This window comes from Neolamprologus brichardi, chromosome 7 (assembly GCF_056152115.1).
Source record: "Neolamprologus brichardi isolate AB-2024 chromosome 7, ASM5615211v1, whole genome shotgun sequence".
In the NCBI taxonomy this organism is placed as follows: Eukaryota; Metazoa; Chordata; class Actinopteri; order Cichliformes; family Cichlidae; genus Neolamprologus; species Neolamprologus brichardi.
Genome location: NC_142110.1, coordinates 63,759,259 through 63,778,293, shown reverse-complemented (window position 1 = coordinate 63,778,293; position 19,035 = coordinate 63,759,259). Strand labels below are relative to the sequence as shown.

At 41.7% G+C, this 19,035-nt stretch overlaps 2 protein-coding genes across 4 annotated transcripts in view; both read left to right on the top strand.

Moving 5' to 3' along the window:
* Positions 1 to 9,996, top strand: part of tead1a (TEA domain family member 1a) — a 51,599-nt gene extending 41,603 nt beyond the window's left edge. Inside the window, exons 10-12 of the mRNA XM_087844099.1 lie at positions 2,943 to 3,083; positions 3,473 to 3,625; positions 5,208 to 9,996. Coding sequence (XP_087700225.1) covers positions 2,943 to 3,083; positions 3,473 to 3,625; positions 5,208 to 5,321 — 408 coding nt within the window. The 3' untranslated portion in view covers positions 5,322 to 9,996. The remainder of the gene's footprint in view (positions 1 to 2,942; positions 3,084 to 3,472; positions 3,626 to 5,207) is intronic.
* A 3,958-nt stretch (positions 9,997 to 13,954) lies between these two features.
* rassf10a (Ras association domain family member 10a) lies at positions 13,955 to 17,561 on the top strand. 3 transcript variants are annotated; one of them, XM_006804793.3, is made up of 2 exons: positions 13,955 to 14,071; positions 14,331 to 17,561. In XM_006804793.3, exons 1-2 carry the CDS (start codon positions 14,033 to 14,035, stop codon positions 15,777 to 15,779), a joined length of 1,488 nt encoding a protein of 495 aa, XP_006804856.2. In that variant the 5' UTR covers positions 13,955 to 14,032; the 3' UTR covers positions 15,780 to 17,561. The 3 variants fall into 3 exon arrangements, with proteins under 3 accessions (XP_006804856.2, XP_087700223.1, XP_087700224.1); XM_087844097.1 differs by having other exon boundaries at positions 14,267 to 17,561; XM_087844098.1 differs by having other exon boundaries at positions 14,261 to 17,561.
* Positions 17,562 to 19,035: the final 1,474 nt, after the last annotated feature.

Genomic DNA, 19,035 nt, shown 5'->3' with positions numbered 1-19,035 from the left:
TGTGTGTGTGTGTGTGTGTGTGTGTGTGTGTGTGTTGACTTTACTGTCCTTTCTCAGAACTCCTCTGTACCATAGGACTTCCAAAAATCCGACTCTCAAACTAATAATTTATAGCCTCTACGAAAGAAAAGTCAGTAACAAAAAACCCCAGTAAGATGACAATAATTGGATCTAAGTGGGCGCCTATGGCGTTAATTTTGTGCCGCTATTCTGAGCGCACGTAAAAAAAATTGCAGGTGCAAGTGTTGCATTTTGAGGAGAAATTTATTTTGAGCGAAGAAAAGCTGAATTTGAGTGAACAAAATTCATTGCTGCATGCAAAAAATGTATTTCAGTGTTTGCTATTATCCACACCAGTGTTGGTCAAGTTACTTGAAAAAAGTAATCAGTAACTAATTACTGATTACTTCCCCCAAAAAGTAATCCCGTTACTTTACTGATTACTTATTTTCAAAAGTAATTAATTACTTAGTTAGTTACTTTTTAAAAACACGATTTACAACCTGAATAGGTGATAAAGTGATAGATCTTTCAGTCCAATTCTACTTTTTCTGCATAATCCATCATACAAAATGTAATCAAATGGAAAAGTCCCTTTTTAAAACTTGTTTTATTAGTTTTAATCTTTTAACTTTATGCATCAAGCAAAAATTTAATTATCTGCAACATTCTCTGACTGGAGGAAATTTGTTTAACATTTAAACCTATTTTCTGCACATTCCAGCACATAAAATATATTTTTTTGTGTGTTTACACTCAGTCTTTCAAATAGATGCAAGTAAAACACAGCAGAAAATAAATAAAGTCAAAGACTCAGCGGTCCTGTTGCTCTATTTTCACCTGTAAAGCAGGAGTTGGGTAGGCGGAGGTTTACCCTGGTGCAGGTGTGCGCAGCGGTCAGTGGAAGAATCCGCGAGTTTCTCTGTGAGTTTCCCATTACCTCGTTGCTCACTCGGTGCTTGCTTGGAAGTTTAGGGGTTTTTTTTCGCTGTAAAAAGATGTTTTCTTCCCACGCACAACGGACACTAATGTTTTTGTCACTTTTTATGGAATCAAACTCAAAGTAAGGTCAGTACTTCCACGCTTTAAACGCTGCACGCTCATACTCTCTCTGCACTCGATATATGATCCATTGTTGATCTGCACACAGCTGTTGTCACAAACGTCGCACTCGCTTACGTCACTGTCATGAGACATTCTCGCAAAAAAATCACGTTTTTAGTAACGCAGTAACGCAGCGTTCCTACGGGAAAGTAACGGTAATCTAATTACCGTTTTTGCAATAGTAATCCCTTACTTTACTTGTTACTTGAAAAAAGTAATCGGATTACAGTAACGCATTACAAGTAACGCGTTACTGCCCGTCTCTGCAGATGAATGGGTCAATTAAAGTAATTGGATTTGGTGATTGACAAACTGAGCTGTTGGATGCTTTCAGTGCTCACGGTGGAAAAACATAGAGGCTTTTATCTTCATGTTTTCAGACAGTACTTCAGTCTGATGATGCTATGTCATAGTTATTATGCTGCAACATTGTAGCCTTTGAGTTGATGTTCTGTGACCGTGTGGCTACATTGTATTGTTAGTCGCTAATCAGAGTAGCTAAAATCCTTGCCTTGAGAAGTGAAATAAAGTGGATATTGTGTAATTCTTTTTAACCACAAGCATTTCGAGTTGGATATCGGATGTTTTCACAGCCCTAATTCATAAGCAAGTTAGCTTAGTAGGAGTCACGCTGATTTGCTAGCTACATGAGCTCATGTTACAGCAGATGATCTATTCTCGACACCTTTTCCTCTTTCCGTCATTGTCATAAATGTAATTCTAAAACGACACCATCCTCCGTGCATGTGTTACACTTGCACTGCTTCAACATGAGCAGAAATCCAAGGCTTCCTGTTAGTTGCAGCTGCTACGCTCCATGACTGGAGAATTCATGTTCTGGGGTGGAGCTGGTCAACCGACAAAATCACGGTGAGGTGAGGAGGTTGTTGGACAGTAGAAATAATCCAGGAGAGGACAGGAGCCTGCAGGCTTGTGAAGTGGCGAGGTGTGCTTGCAGCATGCGAACAAATAAAGAGTGTGTGTGTCATGTAGAGAGCCTTCCCTTGAATTTAATTAAAAAGCTCTCAGATCTACCACAATGGAGTGTGTTTCTGATAATCTGCAGCTTTAATAGAGCACGGTTTGATGTTTGCGTGCACGTGAATGGATGTAAATGTGAGTGAGTAAGCATATGGTGTTTGTGTTTGTGTGTTCTCTGAGCCCCGAGACGCACGGCGCTCCTCAGAGGACTCATTACAAACAGTACAAACCCTTCCCCGCTCTTCCCTGCCTGCAGTCCAGGTGCAGCGTGTTCTCTCTGCTCCGATTAAACATTTTTCTGCTTCAACTTCGGTCGCACAAAGTTGTATAAGAAAATGTTTCTCTCTTCTGTTACCCCCCCTGTACCTGCCTCTCTCCTGTCTCATAAAACACCTGCATAAAGGTTTGGTTCAAATAAGAAACAAACAAATGTGGATGTTATAAAGGTCAATCCCCACATTTTATAACAATACATTTTTTTTTCTTCTAAAAATTACACAACAAATTGCATTTTAACTGTTTTATGAGGTGATTAAGGAGATAAACATGCATATGCAAGGTTTAGTGTCCAATTAAAACAGCACTCTGCACTGATGGATGGAGGAAGAGTATCGGAGATGATTCTTTTACTTCATGTACTGAAAAATAAGGTTGCACGTTGCATTTTAATGTCAGTTTCAGCATCATGATCATGGATCTGCTCGTCCTCTGGAGACCTTTTATGGTGCAGTACCAGCAGAGTACCAGCAGAGGGCACTGTTGGAAAACTTTCGCTTCAGAAAAGCAACAGGACTAAACGCGTGCTTGTTTTCTGTGATCTGATGTTTGCGTTGTCGTCTTTGCTCTGTGGTTTCCAGGCGGACCTGAATTATAACGTGCAGGACGACCCCGCGGCCTTCTACGGTGTGACCAGCCAGTACGAGAGCTCGGAGAACATGACAATCACCTGCTCCACCAAGGTCTGCTCCTTTGGCAAGCAGGTGGTTGAGAAGGTTGAGGTGAGGACTGAGGATAACTGCTAAATAGAAACATGTTGGGTTTATTCACACAGCAGGTGATAATAATATTGATACTTGCAATCTTTAATTAATGTTTTAAATGTCCTGTAACTCCCTATGTGGGCTTTAAAACCACCACATCCTTCATTTTCTTCACCTTAAGCCCTCGATGGCATCAAATAATCCCTTATGACACTAGCAAAGATGATTATGTCAGGCCTGGCAGTTTTCCACAGCTGCACATAATGTTACACAACCATTTTCAAAGGCTGAGCTTTTCACTAGAAAGCTGCTTTTGATGTGTAAAACTGATGGAGGTGCCTTTCATTGGTGCGTTGTGTAAGATTATTTGGCTAAAGCATCTCCCTTTGCTTCCCCCTCTCTCGCAGACGGAGTACGCGAGGTTTGAAAACGGGCGTTTTGTCTACAGAATCAGTCGTTCGCCGATGTGCGAATACATGATCAACTTCATCCACAAGCTCAAACACCTGCCGGAGAAATACATGATGAACAGCGTGCTGGAGAACTTCACTATTTTGCTGGTGAGGGCAGAGACTGCGTTTATGTTATGCAAATATATATTTACCACCTTCCTTCTCTCGATGGGTGAAAATGTTACACTAATGCAGTTAATCTAAGTCCGCTTTTCCTCATTCTCTGTTATATCGTTACTGTTATCATGGCAATTGCTTATATTAAACATGAAGCTTCAAATAATGAGGTCAACATATGTAGAGGTAATCCCCATGAGATAAAAGCTCAGGTTTCATCCTGTCTAAAAGCTGAGTTTTTAAACTCTTAGACCTCTGTGATGTCAGAGTCATAGAGGCTAATTATTAATATCTTTAATATGATCATCTCACACTGACAGCCAATCAGTAGAAAGCTGGATTACAGAGAGGGAGATTTTTTTTCTAAAACCGCTTGCTTTAGAGAGTGGATAAGGTAAAGACTGTATATCAAAGATGTACAGTGTGGCATTAATGACGGAGCCGACCACAGGCTTGTGCTTTTAAGCATCTCTTTATTAACTCGGTTGCTGTTAAACACACACGAATGGCCTCGGCTCTCCCGCTGCCAGCCGCACGCATCACCAACAACAATAACCCATGACCCAGTGCAGATCTTAAAGCTAACGACGCGTGCTGCCGATGCCGTGCAGGTGCATCCGTCTCCCCTGCAACGGCACCACAGACCACACCCCGCCACATACAGATTCTAGGTCTGGAAAAGGAAGTCTTCAAGCTGGTTGCAAAGAGGAGTATATTAAGATCCTACTTCCCATCAAACACACGGGAGGATAAGGCAGGGAAGGTGATAGGGCAGTTCTTACAACATGAGCTTCAGTGTGTCTCAGTTTCCCAGGCAGACCAACCCCTCCCTCATCATGTCTGGTTTTAAAATGGGAAGATGACAGCAGTGAAAAAGCTTAGCTCAAGACTTCACAACAGCATTTCACTAGTCAGCATCTGTGTTGACCTACTTTTATATACAGTCTATGGAATGAACGTGAGGGCAGCACCAAGATCCAGTACAAAATAAGTAAGAGTGATTTTAAACTAATGCAAAGCCACCTTAGTGGAGTCCAAGAATAAAAACGTGAAACTGGAAATGAGCAGCGTAGGTCCCCTTTAACACCAGCCGGTGCCAGGTCTCTGTGACACTACATTCACTGGGAATAGATAATGAGAATCTTCTTCGGCGTCTGTGCAGAGCTCTCGCTGCTACTTTATCCACCTTTTTTGTAAAAATCACACAACCCCAGAACAAATGGGATTAACCAAACTCTGGTTTACTCCATGAACCAGCACCTTCAGTGTGCTTGTAAAAATCTACTAAAACTGTGCATGTGAATTTTTCAGTGGCACCTTTCTGCATTGGTAGACCTTTTAAAGTGCTTTTGTTCAGGTGCTGTAATTGTTTCACGTGCTTTGTATAAGCATATTGTCTTCTATATCCTACAGCTGTGAATACATGTTGAAATATTAGTTGTTGCCTTAAGGAGGATAAGAGTTTAGAAGTATACTTGTAGTACAGTTCTTGATCTCGAATGATATATGTATACGAGGGTGCTTAACCTCGACCTCTTGTGTGTTCTTTATTCCCGTGTGTGTGTTTTTCCAGGTGGTGAGCAACAGAGACACTCAGGAAACGTTGCTGTGTATGGCGTGTGTGTTCGAGGTGTCCAACAACGAGCACGGAGCACAGCACCACATCTATCGACTCATCAAGGAATAACACACACGCATATACACACTCACGTTGAAACACATGTATGGCCTTTGCTTGGTGTTTTTTTTTTTTCCTTTTTTGTGACATCGGAGCTAAAAATGTCTCTAAAAATTAGTTTTAGCCAAACAAATTCGTGAAAAAAAAGAAAAAGGCTGCATTTTCACTGAAAGTAACTGGGGTAAAAAAAATTTTTTTTTAATTAACGCCAGATGTGACACCGCAGAAACCTCCTCAACAGGAGCATATCCACACTAACTGCAAACCTGGTGATCGGTAGCTCATTAGCTATAATGATAATAAAAAAAAGCACAGTGGTAGTGCAGCCATAAAAACACATCAGAATCGACCTGGCGCATTTCCCCAAGAACATCCTGACTCTGATATCACCAGGGGATGTCACGTCTCCACTAATTGGATCCTTCTTCTCTTTCTCCCAGTTTTTTTTCTCTTTTCTGTCTTTTTTTTTCTCTTTCCTATCTTGATGATGGAAATGAAAGTGGTGTTTCTGTCACGAGTTTTGGTGAAAGTCGACCCAGGGAGAAGAAAGAAAGAGAGGGGGAGATAAAAAAACAACAAAAAACAGAGAGAGTGAGATCTCATAATTTCCCCCCGTGTGTTATCTGTCAGGAAACTGACAGGCGCTGAAGGTCAGACCCTGTGTATCATCAATAAGCAGAGAAAGCTGGAGGAAATAACACTACTGCATTATCATATAGTAGAATATAGAGGTGGATTTGTACAGATGGACACTGCAAATTGTGTGAGCTGAATTCTTATACAAGAGGTTTGTCCCAAAGAAAAAGAAATCAAATTTTTACCTTTTTGTATGTTTTCTTTACAAAAAAAAGAAAAGAAAAAAATCTTCTAAACTTTGGGGAGTTGTTTATTGATAATAGCATAGAGATTCTATTTTAATTCCACAATCACTATCTAAACCTTATGTTAATAATAAGAAACTGTAAGTGAAATTGAACAATTCAGGTAGCTTTTTTTGTGCAACAGGTGACTCTTTATTTTGCTTAAAAGACTAACAAAATTATAATCCTCAAGATTTCAGAATCCTGTTTTGTGGGCTTTTATTGTGAAGCAGCAGCTGTAGGAAACGCCAGCTCTGTGGGAGAACGGCAAACGGTGAAACTGACGTCACTGAGACGTCATTAGAAATGCTAAAACTGGATTCCATAAACAGATTCAACGTGGAATTGCAGGCTTCATCCCAAAACTGTGACAGCTGTCACACAGAGGGGTGATTAACAGGTCGAAATGTGATTACAAACTATGATCAACTATTAATATGAGTTTGCAGATCTTAAGGATTATAATCTGAAGCAGACTCTGGTCTACTGAAAAGCACTGTGAATTTTAAACCTTATACATTGCCATTCATGGTGTACACGTAGGGAAAAAAGTTTTACTGCTGTTTTTATCGTGTAAATTACTTTTGCAACTTAAAGGGGACCTATTGTGTTCATTTCCAAATTTTCATTCTTTTAGTCTCCTAGAGTAGCTTTGCATGCGTCACAGTTCAAAATAATCCTCCTTTATCTTATTTTGGTCCTTGATGTAGCCCTTCAGTTCATTCAATGTCTGAGTCAGCCTCCCATTATTAAACCCAACTTCTTCTAATTGGCCACTACCTGCAAACAGAAGGCTCAGCAGGTGGGCGGGGCTTTTGTACACAGAGGGTTTTTTTTGTTTTTGTTGTTGTTTTTTTGCTATCTGAAGCAGAAACCTGAGCTTTTGGTTCACAGGGATTACTTATACATTCCCGGACATATTATTTAAAATGTTGGCCTAGTTTATTCCAAGTGTCCACAATTTTAACTTTATATATGATGGAAAACAAGGAAAAGTATAATAAGTCCCCTTTAATGTTATCTTAGGTAAGTGTGATGACCATGCCCATACTAGCAAGCCTGAATATTACATCCATATTTAGATGGGACAGCCCTGACCAGAAGCATTCTCACCTCAGTGTCAGGGTTATTTTAACTCTAGATGACACAGTTCCCCTCAACCACTACAACACAGGTTTTTCTGGTTATATAATATTTAAAAAGTAATTTATGAATTTTAAAAAACCAAAAACTCTTGATGGAGTGTACTGTAGCAGGTGTCGTCTGGTGGTTTGTCTGTGTCATGCCCAGCAGCATGAAGTGCCTTTGGCTGGAAACAGCATTAGACATTTCTATTGTGTTTCCCAAAAGTCCTGATAATTTGATGTTGTAGGTGGTGCATGGGACAAAAAAACAAAAACATTTTATTGTACAGGAACATTTTGGTCCCACATGCCCCTGTTTTCTGTGTCCTGGGATTAGTTTATCCAAATTCCATGTAAAAGTGGTTCTTTAATTTAATTTGTGGACAGTCCTGATTAATTTTTTCAATTTTTTCTGATGTCTTTGGGATAAATTCTTGTTCATGTGGTATCTATTGGCAGTATTTATTCCATGTATTTGCATTTGTTTATTACATGTATGACGGATTCATGTAGAGAGAGCTTGTGCACTAGATATTACCTGGCGCCTCGTTCATAAAATGCAATTGTTTGGACTTGTCACTGTTTGGACGACCTGCTCTTACAAACCTGCTGTAGAATCATTTTGATTATCTGTTTTATATAGAAGCTGTTAAAAGTAGTGGATGCCATCAATTAACTTTTTACAACTTTAATATCTCTGTCTGATACAGCTACAGCTAGCAGGTTAGCTTAGCTTAGCATAGCAATGAAAGCAAGTGGAAACAGTGCTCATAATCCCTTCTAAAGCTAGCAAATTCACATATTATATTGTGTTTGTTTGGTATGTTTTTTAAAAAAAAAAAAAGCATATAGTCAAGTTAGGCAGTTTAAAAAATAAGAAGAAATGCTAAAAGTCAACCAGCTCTCAAATCATCTTGTCTTGCCTGTAGCTGGTTAGCTTAGCTTAGCGTACTCATAATTAGCTTTTGCAGGTTTTCTGCAAGTTTGGCCCGTATTCCCAACCACCGGTGTTTGGAAGGCTAGTTTTAAAAAGTAATCGATTAATGAATCAAAACTGAGTCAGACTGCCTGCTCTCAGACTTGTTCCAGCAGTCCAGGGGTACTTTTGAGAAGTAGGCAGTTTCACTTTTAGCTTTGCTGTTTCCACATGTTTTCATGCTGTGATAAACTCATGGCATTAGCAGCTTTCACACAACAAACCGAACAAGAAATGCATTTGTTAGAGTGCCAAACTGATTCTTTAAAGTTAGACTGAAAAGGCAGCTATAATAAGCTACACTGACTAGGTTTACCGATTTATCTGGATAAGCTTCTTTCTCTTGGAATTAAAATCCATGATTTGTAACTCGTTGCAGCTCTTAAAGATTTCTTTTTTTTTTTTTGTTTACATGTGGGAATCTGTTTAAACACTAGAAGGTCGGAAAAAGAAGCAATGTGAATGAATGAGGCCCAGAGAGTTTTATGTTTTAATAAGAAAACCTCGATACAATGATGTTGGCTGAAAATGCTTTGCGGTGTCCAGAAGATCCAGTAACTTGTAGGAACTTCAAACCTGAAATGACACATCTTTGCTCAGAAATGGCCAGCTGTTCAAAATTTAGCCTCAACAAGTTATGACTCACACGTGATTCACGTCTCCTGCCTTTGTGCTGAAATGGATTAGTGTTTATCCAAAACCACTAGGTTTTGACTCTGTTAAACTAAAGACCCCTGTGGGTGTCTGTTGGGATTACAAACCACGCTTTCCCCCCTCACACTCGTGAATCATCCCGCTAGGAAATTCCCCTGCTCTTGACTTTCCCAGACTTGTGGCTCACACTCCAGTATTTGTTGTTTGTAGACCGAACACTTGGCCTTCTGCAGGAGGATGGACACGTAACGCGCAAGTGATAGCCCAACAAAAGCTGCAGCTATGACCCTCTGTCCAAACAGTATCTAGCACCTGCTTACCAAAGACAGTCATGTGACACAAAGTAAAGAGGAAAGTGATTTATTAAAGCTCGCTTAATGAACATAAAAAAACAAAATCAAACATGGCCCCTTACCATCTTGGCTGTCAGGAAAAGGCTTCTTTAAACTGTGACTCATTAAAATCCTCTAACTGTCCGTTAAACATTACAAGGACTCAGCTGCACAGCTTAACTGTTAACTGTCCATTTGCTGTAATCAGCTGGAGAATATGTGGTGACAATGAAATAACACTAAAGCAGTGAAGTCTAAAAGGTCGTTCAAAAGGTCACAAAGTCCAGTGAAGCACTGAGTTTTTCAGTCATCGTCGTCTGTGTTGTTAATGTCGTCTTGTATGTGCAAGTTGGATATTATCTTCTATTACGGATCGCGTGAGGCGCAGAAATCCTGTCTCTAATCAATTCCAAAATGGCCTTGAATCTTTTTCGCTCCGGTGCAGCACACGCGTGTCGTGCACCGAGGGGTTTTTGATAAGGTGCTTTGTATAAAAGTGACAATAACGTTTATTACAGATGTTGTGTATATCTTTGATATTCTAATGTTTATCCTATTTTGTGAAGAGAGTACATTTAGGAGAAATCCAAAAGCTAGTAATGTGTGTCTATTGGTACTGCACAGGGTCTGATCTTTGCTTTGTAACTTTCTCCCCCCTCATGGCTAAAGGTATGTTAGATATTTTCTAGCTTTGTAGAGACTTTGTACGCATATGCTATTCAGTTTAAATAAATGGTCAGTTCTAAACTGTGCTCGTGGGTTTTGTCTTTTCTCATTAGTCTCATCTCTGAACTTGCTGTTATTGTTGTCATGATTTAATTTAGCTTGAATGCATTCACATGATACATGCAGAATTCTTCTTTGCATACAGAACAGCAACGGGAGGTTTCAGCAGAGCTGTTATAGATTCATATTTTCCAATTAGTTTTATTCTTATTTCATTTTAAGTATTTATGGTAATGGTAAATGGACTGATTCTTATATAGCACTTGTCTACTCTCACGGAGTACTCAAAGCGCTCTATACAACATGCCTCATTCTCACAAGCACTTAATCTACACTTAGTGCTTTCTAACGACATTCATACACATTCATACTCCGATGGATGCATCAGAGAGCAAGTTGGGGTTAGTATCTTGCCCAAGGATACTTGACATGCAGACTGGAGGAGCCAGGGATCGAACCACCGACCTTCTGATCAGTAGGTGCCCTGCACCCGAAACTTGAATATTTATAGGAAATAACACAGGTCTACCAAGCAGATGAAGCTTTGCCAACAGTGGTGACTGCAATATTTAAAGCTTAACCCCTTTTTGTAACCTTTCGATAAAATTCAGGATTGAGGTTAATCAATTCGTTGTTATAAGTTGACTCTGTCATGAGACCTCCCACAGCATTAAGAGACACACGGTGTTTTTTAGGAATTTGCTTTCAAAGAAGCTTTGATATATTAAAAGAAACCAACTAAACCCTCCCATATATAAAAATGTGAAACTCTACTGTAAAATATGCTGTATGTTTACAGCCCGGTGCAGAAAACTGTTCTCAGGAACTAATTTCCCTTTAGCAGTTCGAGCCAATGAACTAGACATCTTGACCATGTAGAGCCTTTTTGGTTAATTGCATCAAGAATCCATTCAGGAAGATTTTTATTCCAGTTTTTGTGTTTACCACACCGACTGACTATGAACTATGAACTCAAGAATTGTTCACACATATGTGTGAAGCTCAAACTGTATCGATGCATAGCTCACACGCAAACGCACAAAACATGCAAATCAAACCTGAACCATCTATAGTTTGAATAGGCTAAGAAAGTAAGTGTATAGTATGCTTATTATACTTGAGCAGTGTTTTCAAGTACTTGTACTCTGTTTAATTATTGCCATTATTTTTAGCTGCCATGTCAGCTCAAAACAAAACTGAAGAACAACTAATATATGTTGAAACCTTTTTGTTGTTCTTCACATTAAAGTTAGAACTTCCTTGTATTCAAATATCAGCACTAATCCCTGCGCTCATTAAAAGAACAGATACACACAATGAATTTCAAGTAATGTCCTTCAAGTGATTGTTGCTGTAAAGATTTCATTGGGTTTTTGTTCCTGTTGTACAGATCAATGGAGGACATATGGATTAAGTAACCGCACATGGCAGCAAGTGTGATATGATTGTAGCAACGCATTACCTCCACCAATGTTTAAGACTTTAGGATCTTACAGGAAACAATGGAAGTCTTTGGCACTGACAAGTTTTATTCACATAGTGAAGAGGTTATAAGATGCAACATCTTAGAGATCTATCATGACCTCTTAATTTCTGTGCCCCTTGCTAATGGTCAGTACATTTTCTCTAGCTGTATATGATTAACAGTCAATGACGCAGCCAATCAGAATCGCATAACAAAACATAAAACAGTCCTGCATCTGGACCCACAATTCCAGATGTAACTGAGACAGAGTGAACGTCAGCCATGCAGTTTCCCTTAAAAGCACCAGAGGGAGCTCTACTCAAAGAAATGCATCCAAAGCGCCACTGAAACTGCATTTGCTCTGTCACTTCACTTTTAAGAATTTGTTAGAAAAAAATGCATAAAGATCTTTGATTGTTTACGTTATTAAGACAATGATTCATTTGTTTTAAAACTATAAAAAGTGTGTATTTAACTGAGGCTTTATCCATAACTGAGCTCAACTACAACATTTTATTTTTCATCAACAGTGAACGTGACGTTTTGGGAAATAAAATGTTTTTCATGCTACAGCTGGCTTTGTGGGCATATTTGTTGTGGTGAGACTGGAAACTAAACGTCTGACAGCCAATAACAAGTCTGCAGGTCCCACACACACAGACACAGACACAGTGACCTCACAGGAAACAAGATCCAAGATAAGAAAAACATTCCGCGTTGTCGTGCATCCCAGACGCAGAGCCCACAGTCCTCTTAATCCAAATCTAGTGTTCGCAACGCATGCCCAGAACGTATGTAAACATGGTTCTGTATCCAGTAAGTGCGCACACTCACATGCCTTAACGCGTGTGCGTGTGTTCATGTTCCCAGATGGTTTCCTAAGCAGTTATTTTACCAACAAACCCGGCTTGATGTATCACTCCTGACAGTGCTCAAACAGACTAATGGTGCCTGCTGGGGATCAACGCTTGCCATCGATGCAATATGTTCACTACCACACACACACCAAAACACTCTTAATGCACATAAATCCTTTTACGAGTTCGGTCCACCATATTCTGTCCTGAAATAGTTGAAAGAGCCGATTATGGGATCAGACGCTATATGAGGACCCTGCGGGGTGTAATAGATGGATTTCCTTCCGCTTTTTACCCAATCCAGCTGAGCTCTAAAACATTCGGCTCTGCGGAGATTATGAAGATGAAACTGAGTAACAATACATACTGCAGTCTTAACACTGCTGAGTAAGAGCTTCATCAGCGGTTTAGCTCGGTCCGAGTGCCTCTCTGCTCGTAACCTCAACTCTAGCTCTCTCTGTCTTGTGCGGGACACAGTAAGCAAAGCCAAAAGACTGAAGGTTCTGCTCTGTGCTTACCTTGAGATTGTACTAACCTAATGAGGCAGACAAAACATAAAAAATCTCATAGCAGCAAACAAAAGAGAAAAAAAAGTAATAACATGAAATTCCACCTCGCCAGAAATTATAATGACAAGTCTTGCAGTTACCCTGAAATAAAATTAATAACCCAAACATTAAATGTGTGGACGGTCACGAGCCAGTTTGCATTTCTGAGCAAATGCACAAACTGCAAACTGGTATCTCGCGCAGTCAGCCAGAGGAAGAGAAAGTGAGAGGAGCTGGTGGGGCTGCTGGATAATCTCCTGAGCTCAACCTGCACAGGTGTGCTGCATGGCCGAGCAGGTCAGCTCCACCCACCCACCACGAAGAAAGAGAAGACAAGAGGCCCACTCTGTGCCGCCCTCCCACTCCTGTGAGACATAAATTGAGCACATCTGTCTATTTACATTGTGAAGAAACTGGACAATATGGAATTATGTTAAAATATTTTGCATGTGCCTGACCTGACATCCCCTTCCAAACACTTCAGCGTCTGTGAACAGATTCACAGTGAAAAGTGAAGAAGACTGCATAAATCATGAAAGGCCATTAAAGATGCAGATGATCAGGAACTAATCTGACGTGTTTCTCGTCAGCTGTAGTTAAGACTTTGAAATATTATAGCGCAACCACAGCTTTTTCACCGCTTTTTGCTGACCTGAGAGATGACGGTTCTATTTCCAACCGACCAGACTGATCTCAAGAATAAAACCTGTGACATTAATAAAAATACTACAGAGCTCTAAGCAAACGTGGATAACAGCGCTGACTTTTAACCGTGTAAACACACCGGCCCATAGATTATTAAGTCACGCACGGAATTAGTTTGATAAGTGTGTTTCAGACAGTTATCAGAAGGGAACTTTGTCTTAACCCTCAGTACCGACTTTCTACTTAACAAAGGCTGACATATCAGTCCAGATTACCTTTGTTATCAAGAGTGAGAAAGTGTGTGTGTGTGTGTGTGTGTGTGTGTGTGTGTGTGTGTGTGTGTGTGTGTGTGTGTGTAAGTGAGAGAGAGGGGGCGAGAGAGAGAGAGGAGGCAGGAGGCGTGTCCCAGCTTTACAGCACCCTCCTGTTTTGTCCTACACACCAGAGCAGCTTGCCCTGACGCAAGGACGCACTCCTCATCTCCTCTCCGGAGCAGCGCGCAGGGCTCAGATCGATATGCCGGGGAGAGAGCCATGAGGTCCCAGCAGACTGCCCCAAAACAGACCACGGAGGTAAATAAATATATGTGATTTTTTTTTCTTTTTAGAAATAAGGCAGATATTTTTAAGCGTAATGAGGTTACATGTCCGGACTTCTGAGCGCATTTAAAGTGAGAGCTGACACAGACGAGTGCGCAGAGAATTCCTGATGAATGTTTTGCATCATTAGTAAAAATATTTTTGTCTCCTTTATTTTTTGAGTTGCAGCAGACGAAGGCAGCAGAGAGGATTCAGTGAGGGAACTTTTTTTTTCTTCTTTCTTGGAGTTCAGCCGGAGATGGAGCCGGAGGAGGGAAAGATCTCGGTATGGGTCTGCCGGGAGGAGAAGCTGGTCTCTGGGCTGACGAAGCGAACCACCTGCGCCGACGTGGTCAAAGTCCTGCTTGAAGATCAGAACCTGCAGCAGGGCGCCTCGGCAGCGATGCTGTCTGGCTCTCCTCAGTCCTACTGCGTGGTGGAGAAATGGAGAGGCTTCGAGAGGATTTTACCCAACAAGACCAAAATCCTTCGGCTGTGGAGCGCCTGGGGAGACGAGCAAGAGAATGTTCGCTTTGTCCTGGTGAAAAACGAGGCTTCGCTGCCCAACAACGGGCCCCGCAGCGCCGAGGCCCGAGTCGTCCAGAGCCGGGAGAGTGGTGGTCCGGGCGGCTTGCTCAAGGGTACCGCCCGGACCTGCTGGACCGCCGCGGCCGCCGCGGCCAACCTGTCCCAGGAGAAACAGCGGCGCATCGTCAGGAAGGCCTTCAGAAAGTTGGACAAAATGAACAAAAAGAAGGAGCAGACTGTTTCTAAAGATAAAAGCTCGGTGGAAAAGATGGAGACGTTGGTCCACTTGGTGATTTCTCAGGACCACACCATCCGCCAGCAGATTCAGAGGATCAAGGACCTGGACCGGGAGATCGAGCGCTACGAGGCCAAAGTGCACTTCGACCGCATTAAGAGACACGGGGTGAACTACGTGCAGGACACTTACCTCGTAGATTCCACTCCAGGGGCTCCTGCCCTTTCGGATTGTAAGCGCAAAGCGGAGCGTCAGGACGCGCGGTGCACGTCGGAGACGCTTGCGCAGTTTGAGGAATACGCGCGCCGGTGCGAGGAGGTGGTGAGGCTGCAGGAGGAGCTGACGGAACGCGAGGCGCTCGTGGAGAGCATCACCGGGGAGATCCAGGAGGAGCTGAATCGGCGGTGGATGAAGCGTCGGCGGGAGGAGAGAGGCGCAGAAGCAGCACAGGACACGGACAGTGTTTCGGAGGAGATGTGTCTCACTGTGTCCGCCCCTCCAGCTGTGGAACCAGATGTTGAGAGTTTGTCTGAAAATGAGCTCGTACTGGAAGAGGAAAGGATCAAAACGCAGCTGGACACCAGCCTTTACATTGGCCTGAGACTCAAGACAGATCTGGACGCCATCAGGGGGGACTTGGACCTGAGTCTGGCACTCTGGGAAACCAAGGAGAGTGAACTGCTGGACCTGCTGGCCAAAGTGGAAACCATGGAGATAGAGCAAGGAAACAACACACTGACCGATGATGGAAAGGGGGAGCTGGGTGCAGTGAGCGCTGATGCAGAACCAGCATCAGGGGAGAAGAGCGGCGGTTGGGTGGAACAGGCCCGAGGTCTGTCCAAAGCCTGCAACACAAATGATGAGGACTCGGACACGGGGCTGAGCTCCATGCACAGCCAGGACTCTGACAACACACCTGTGTGCGAGTCACTTGTATAGACTTTGCTTGGAAGCATGTTGGACTTTTATGCAATGCCATAAACTCAGGGGCAGAGAAATCAGTGTTGGCAATACTGGGAGATGTTCTCCCCTACCCAAAATGCACCTCTGTATGGATGATGTAGTTCTATAGCAATAATTCTGACATGTAGTCATGCACAATAAGCTAGAAAGGACAGCATGCTTATAGAGAGAGATGCCATGCTGCTCTATAGCTGACCTTTGACCTGTAAGAGGAAGGTCAACAAAGCACCACTTGTTAGGCGAAATAACCTAGAAGAGTATTATAACAAGCCTCTTAAAATCTGTAGTCCTCAAATTAACTTTAAGGCGTCATCGATGGAAGGATGGCTCAGAGGTAACAGCTCGCTTTTGTCAGGGAGTCCAATAACTCGCTGAAGCGACTGAAAGACACGGCTAAGTGTTGTTATGCTGAAAGTAGGTCTAATGGCCATGCAAAGTTTCCTTTAAAAGGCCAACATGAAATGTATCTTAATGCACAGTAAAGACTAGTCAGCTATCCACTACTATACAGATAGATGAGTCAGCTACGAACACGTTAAAGCTCTTTCAGTCTCCAAAAAAGTAAATGTGGAATCAGTTCATTGCTTCCTTTTCAAAATAAGACTGGAAACTATAAGCGCCGACTATTATTACCCAGAACTGCCTAATATTCTGAATGATATCAGGGTTTGGACCAATTATACCGTAGAGTTTATGAACGTATACTGATCCCTGATCTAGTCGGCTAAGCAGAGCTGATAGATCGCTCGATATTGTCCTGTCATACAGTATAGCGTATCTCTTAAGCACAAGAAGTCATACGTATTTAACCATACTGCTGAACTCTCACATTCTAGACTTAAAAAGAAAAAATGAACTATTTGATTCTTGTGGTTTTTGATTGCTGTGAGCTTGTGACCCTTTAAACCGATGCAAAGTCAACATCATGCATTATGTATTTCCATGAGCTCTTAGCGTTTCAAGTAAGCAAAGCCAGAGAAGGCCAAGTGTTATGTCCTGAATAGCCCTGAACAAGCACCAGGTTTCCAAACATATTTTTTTTTAAGTTGATTTATCTATTTGATTATTAGGTTGGGTTAACAGCAAGAAAAAAAGTGCCATCTTTCTAATGAAACAGCTATTGAAAAAGGGGGAACTCCAGCAATGTAGTAACAGATTAGGGGAATCACAGGAAATGGACTGTAAAACAAACAGAAACAGCAGAGGCTCCTGTTTCTCAAACAGATCCCAAACCTCTGAATCTTCAGGATTTCCTAAAATGCAACTGGGTACGATCTCTAATTAGACCCTCCTGCCCCCTCGATGCCCACAGCTTTTAAATCTTAGACCATATGTTAGATAAACATGAGATAAGCTAGGTGTTGTCGCGAGGAGTGACAGAAACAGAAAACATCAGCAATTTATTTACATCAGCTGGGGATTGCGCCTCCTGATGAGTACTTTGAATTTGGTTAGCGAAATTGACAGAGTGCCCCTTTAAATCTGGGTCTGGATTATTGTAGTGGAACATCGTGTTTGCTGCTCTGAGCAGTGTTGTTAGCATGAAAAGCTTCTTACTCAAGCATAATCAATGTGAACAGACAAGAAAAGCCAGATGTTTTTATCAAAGTTCAAGTCGAGGAATTACTTCCTCTATCAGACGCCACACGCATTTGTGTAACAAACTGAAACAGCAGGTTTACATGTGTGAACCTGCACGTTAGTTATTTACATTATGGTGGATATGTTTTTTGCCCAATCAGCAAAATCCCCCCCCCCCCCCCCCCCTTACCTATTTCCAGTTTAAATAGGCATAACAACATCCCACTTATTTACAGAAACAGATTAGAAAACTGTCTAATCTAAACCTTTACATGCTGGCGGACCTCTTTGAATAACACCTGTAAGGCTTTAAGATGCTTTTTGGGAGATTCAGCACCCCAAAATTTTAGCAGTCCCTCCATAGCCGCCCACTGGACTATTTTAAGACTCTCTTCATCTTTTTCCTGGAAATATTTGCTCCAAAGCAGTGTTAGCTGTGCTGCCTGGTATGCTACTCTAACATCTGCAAGGCAGGGGTGCTTCCAGAATTTTTGCATAGGGGTGGCCAAAGGGGGGCCACTAAAAATATTGGGGTGGCACACCAAAAACTGAATTTCCAGTTTCATTATGCTGTTGTTAAATACATGTTACTTCAATTTTTTTTTTAAAAAAAAAAAGAGAGACAGAAAACAATGATATGCCTAAATAATTTCCTGCTATTAAAGTTGACATCACTGAAAATAGATACATGAAAACCACATCAGATTTTGACATCCATAATAATCTGTTTAAAGCTGGAATAAATAACAAGTTAATGTTTTAAGTTATTTTGGGTTGTCTTCCTCTCACTTGTGCTCACATTTATTAGAATTATTACCAACATAGGACAGTCTTGCCAGGGGTGCCACTGCGGAGGCCCCCTTGGTGGCGCCCCTGCTGCAAGGGGAGTCAGAAACAGAAGCTAATATATATATATATATCATTATTTTAAGATCGTCCTTCAAATAAATCATTTACCCTGTGTTATGTCAGCACTGTGTGATTTCAGATCTTGACTCTGTCTACCTGTAAATGGTGAAAAGTAACACGTTTATGACACATAGCTGATAATACTGTGTCTGTGGAGTTAGCTGTGATGTGTCTCCTCACACCAAAACGACCAGCGTGTAGCTCATTTATGTCGCTTGATCGGGAACAGTTTGGGTTTCTTAGTTTGGGACATTCAGCAAGCTTTTTCTAGATAGACGGCTCTAGATTAGCAACTGTGAGGCTACAGCAACAGATGTCACGCCATGACGCCAGTCAGCACAATATTGCACATGACTGTTAGTGTTGAAATAAATGGGGGAAAAAAACCTGGATCAGTGTGTGGCTTTATTCGGTATGACTGACACGGCTGAATGTGTTTTGATCTCAAGCACGTCAGTGTTTTCACACCTCGATTAAGAGATGACTTCCTCCCGCTGCTAAACATCTTTTCCACGCACAAGTTTGGGTTTAGCCTGCATGCAGGGGTTAGGGATAGGAAGATACTTTGCATACCTCTAGGCCACAGAGCTTGACAGTGGAAGACGTGTGTGTGTGTTGTTAGATTGTGGACTACCTCTCCTGTTATCCTTTCGTACTCGTCATGCATAGTTGTGTTTAATCGCTGCCTCTTGATCACTCTTGCATGAACTCCTACATTCATTATGACAGGATGAAACGGAGA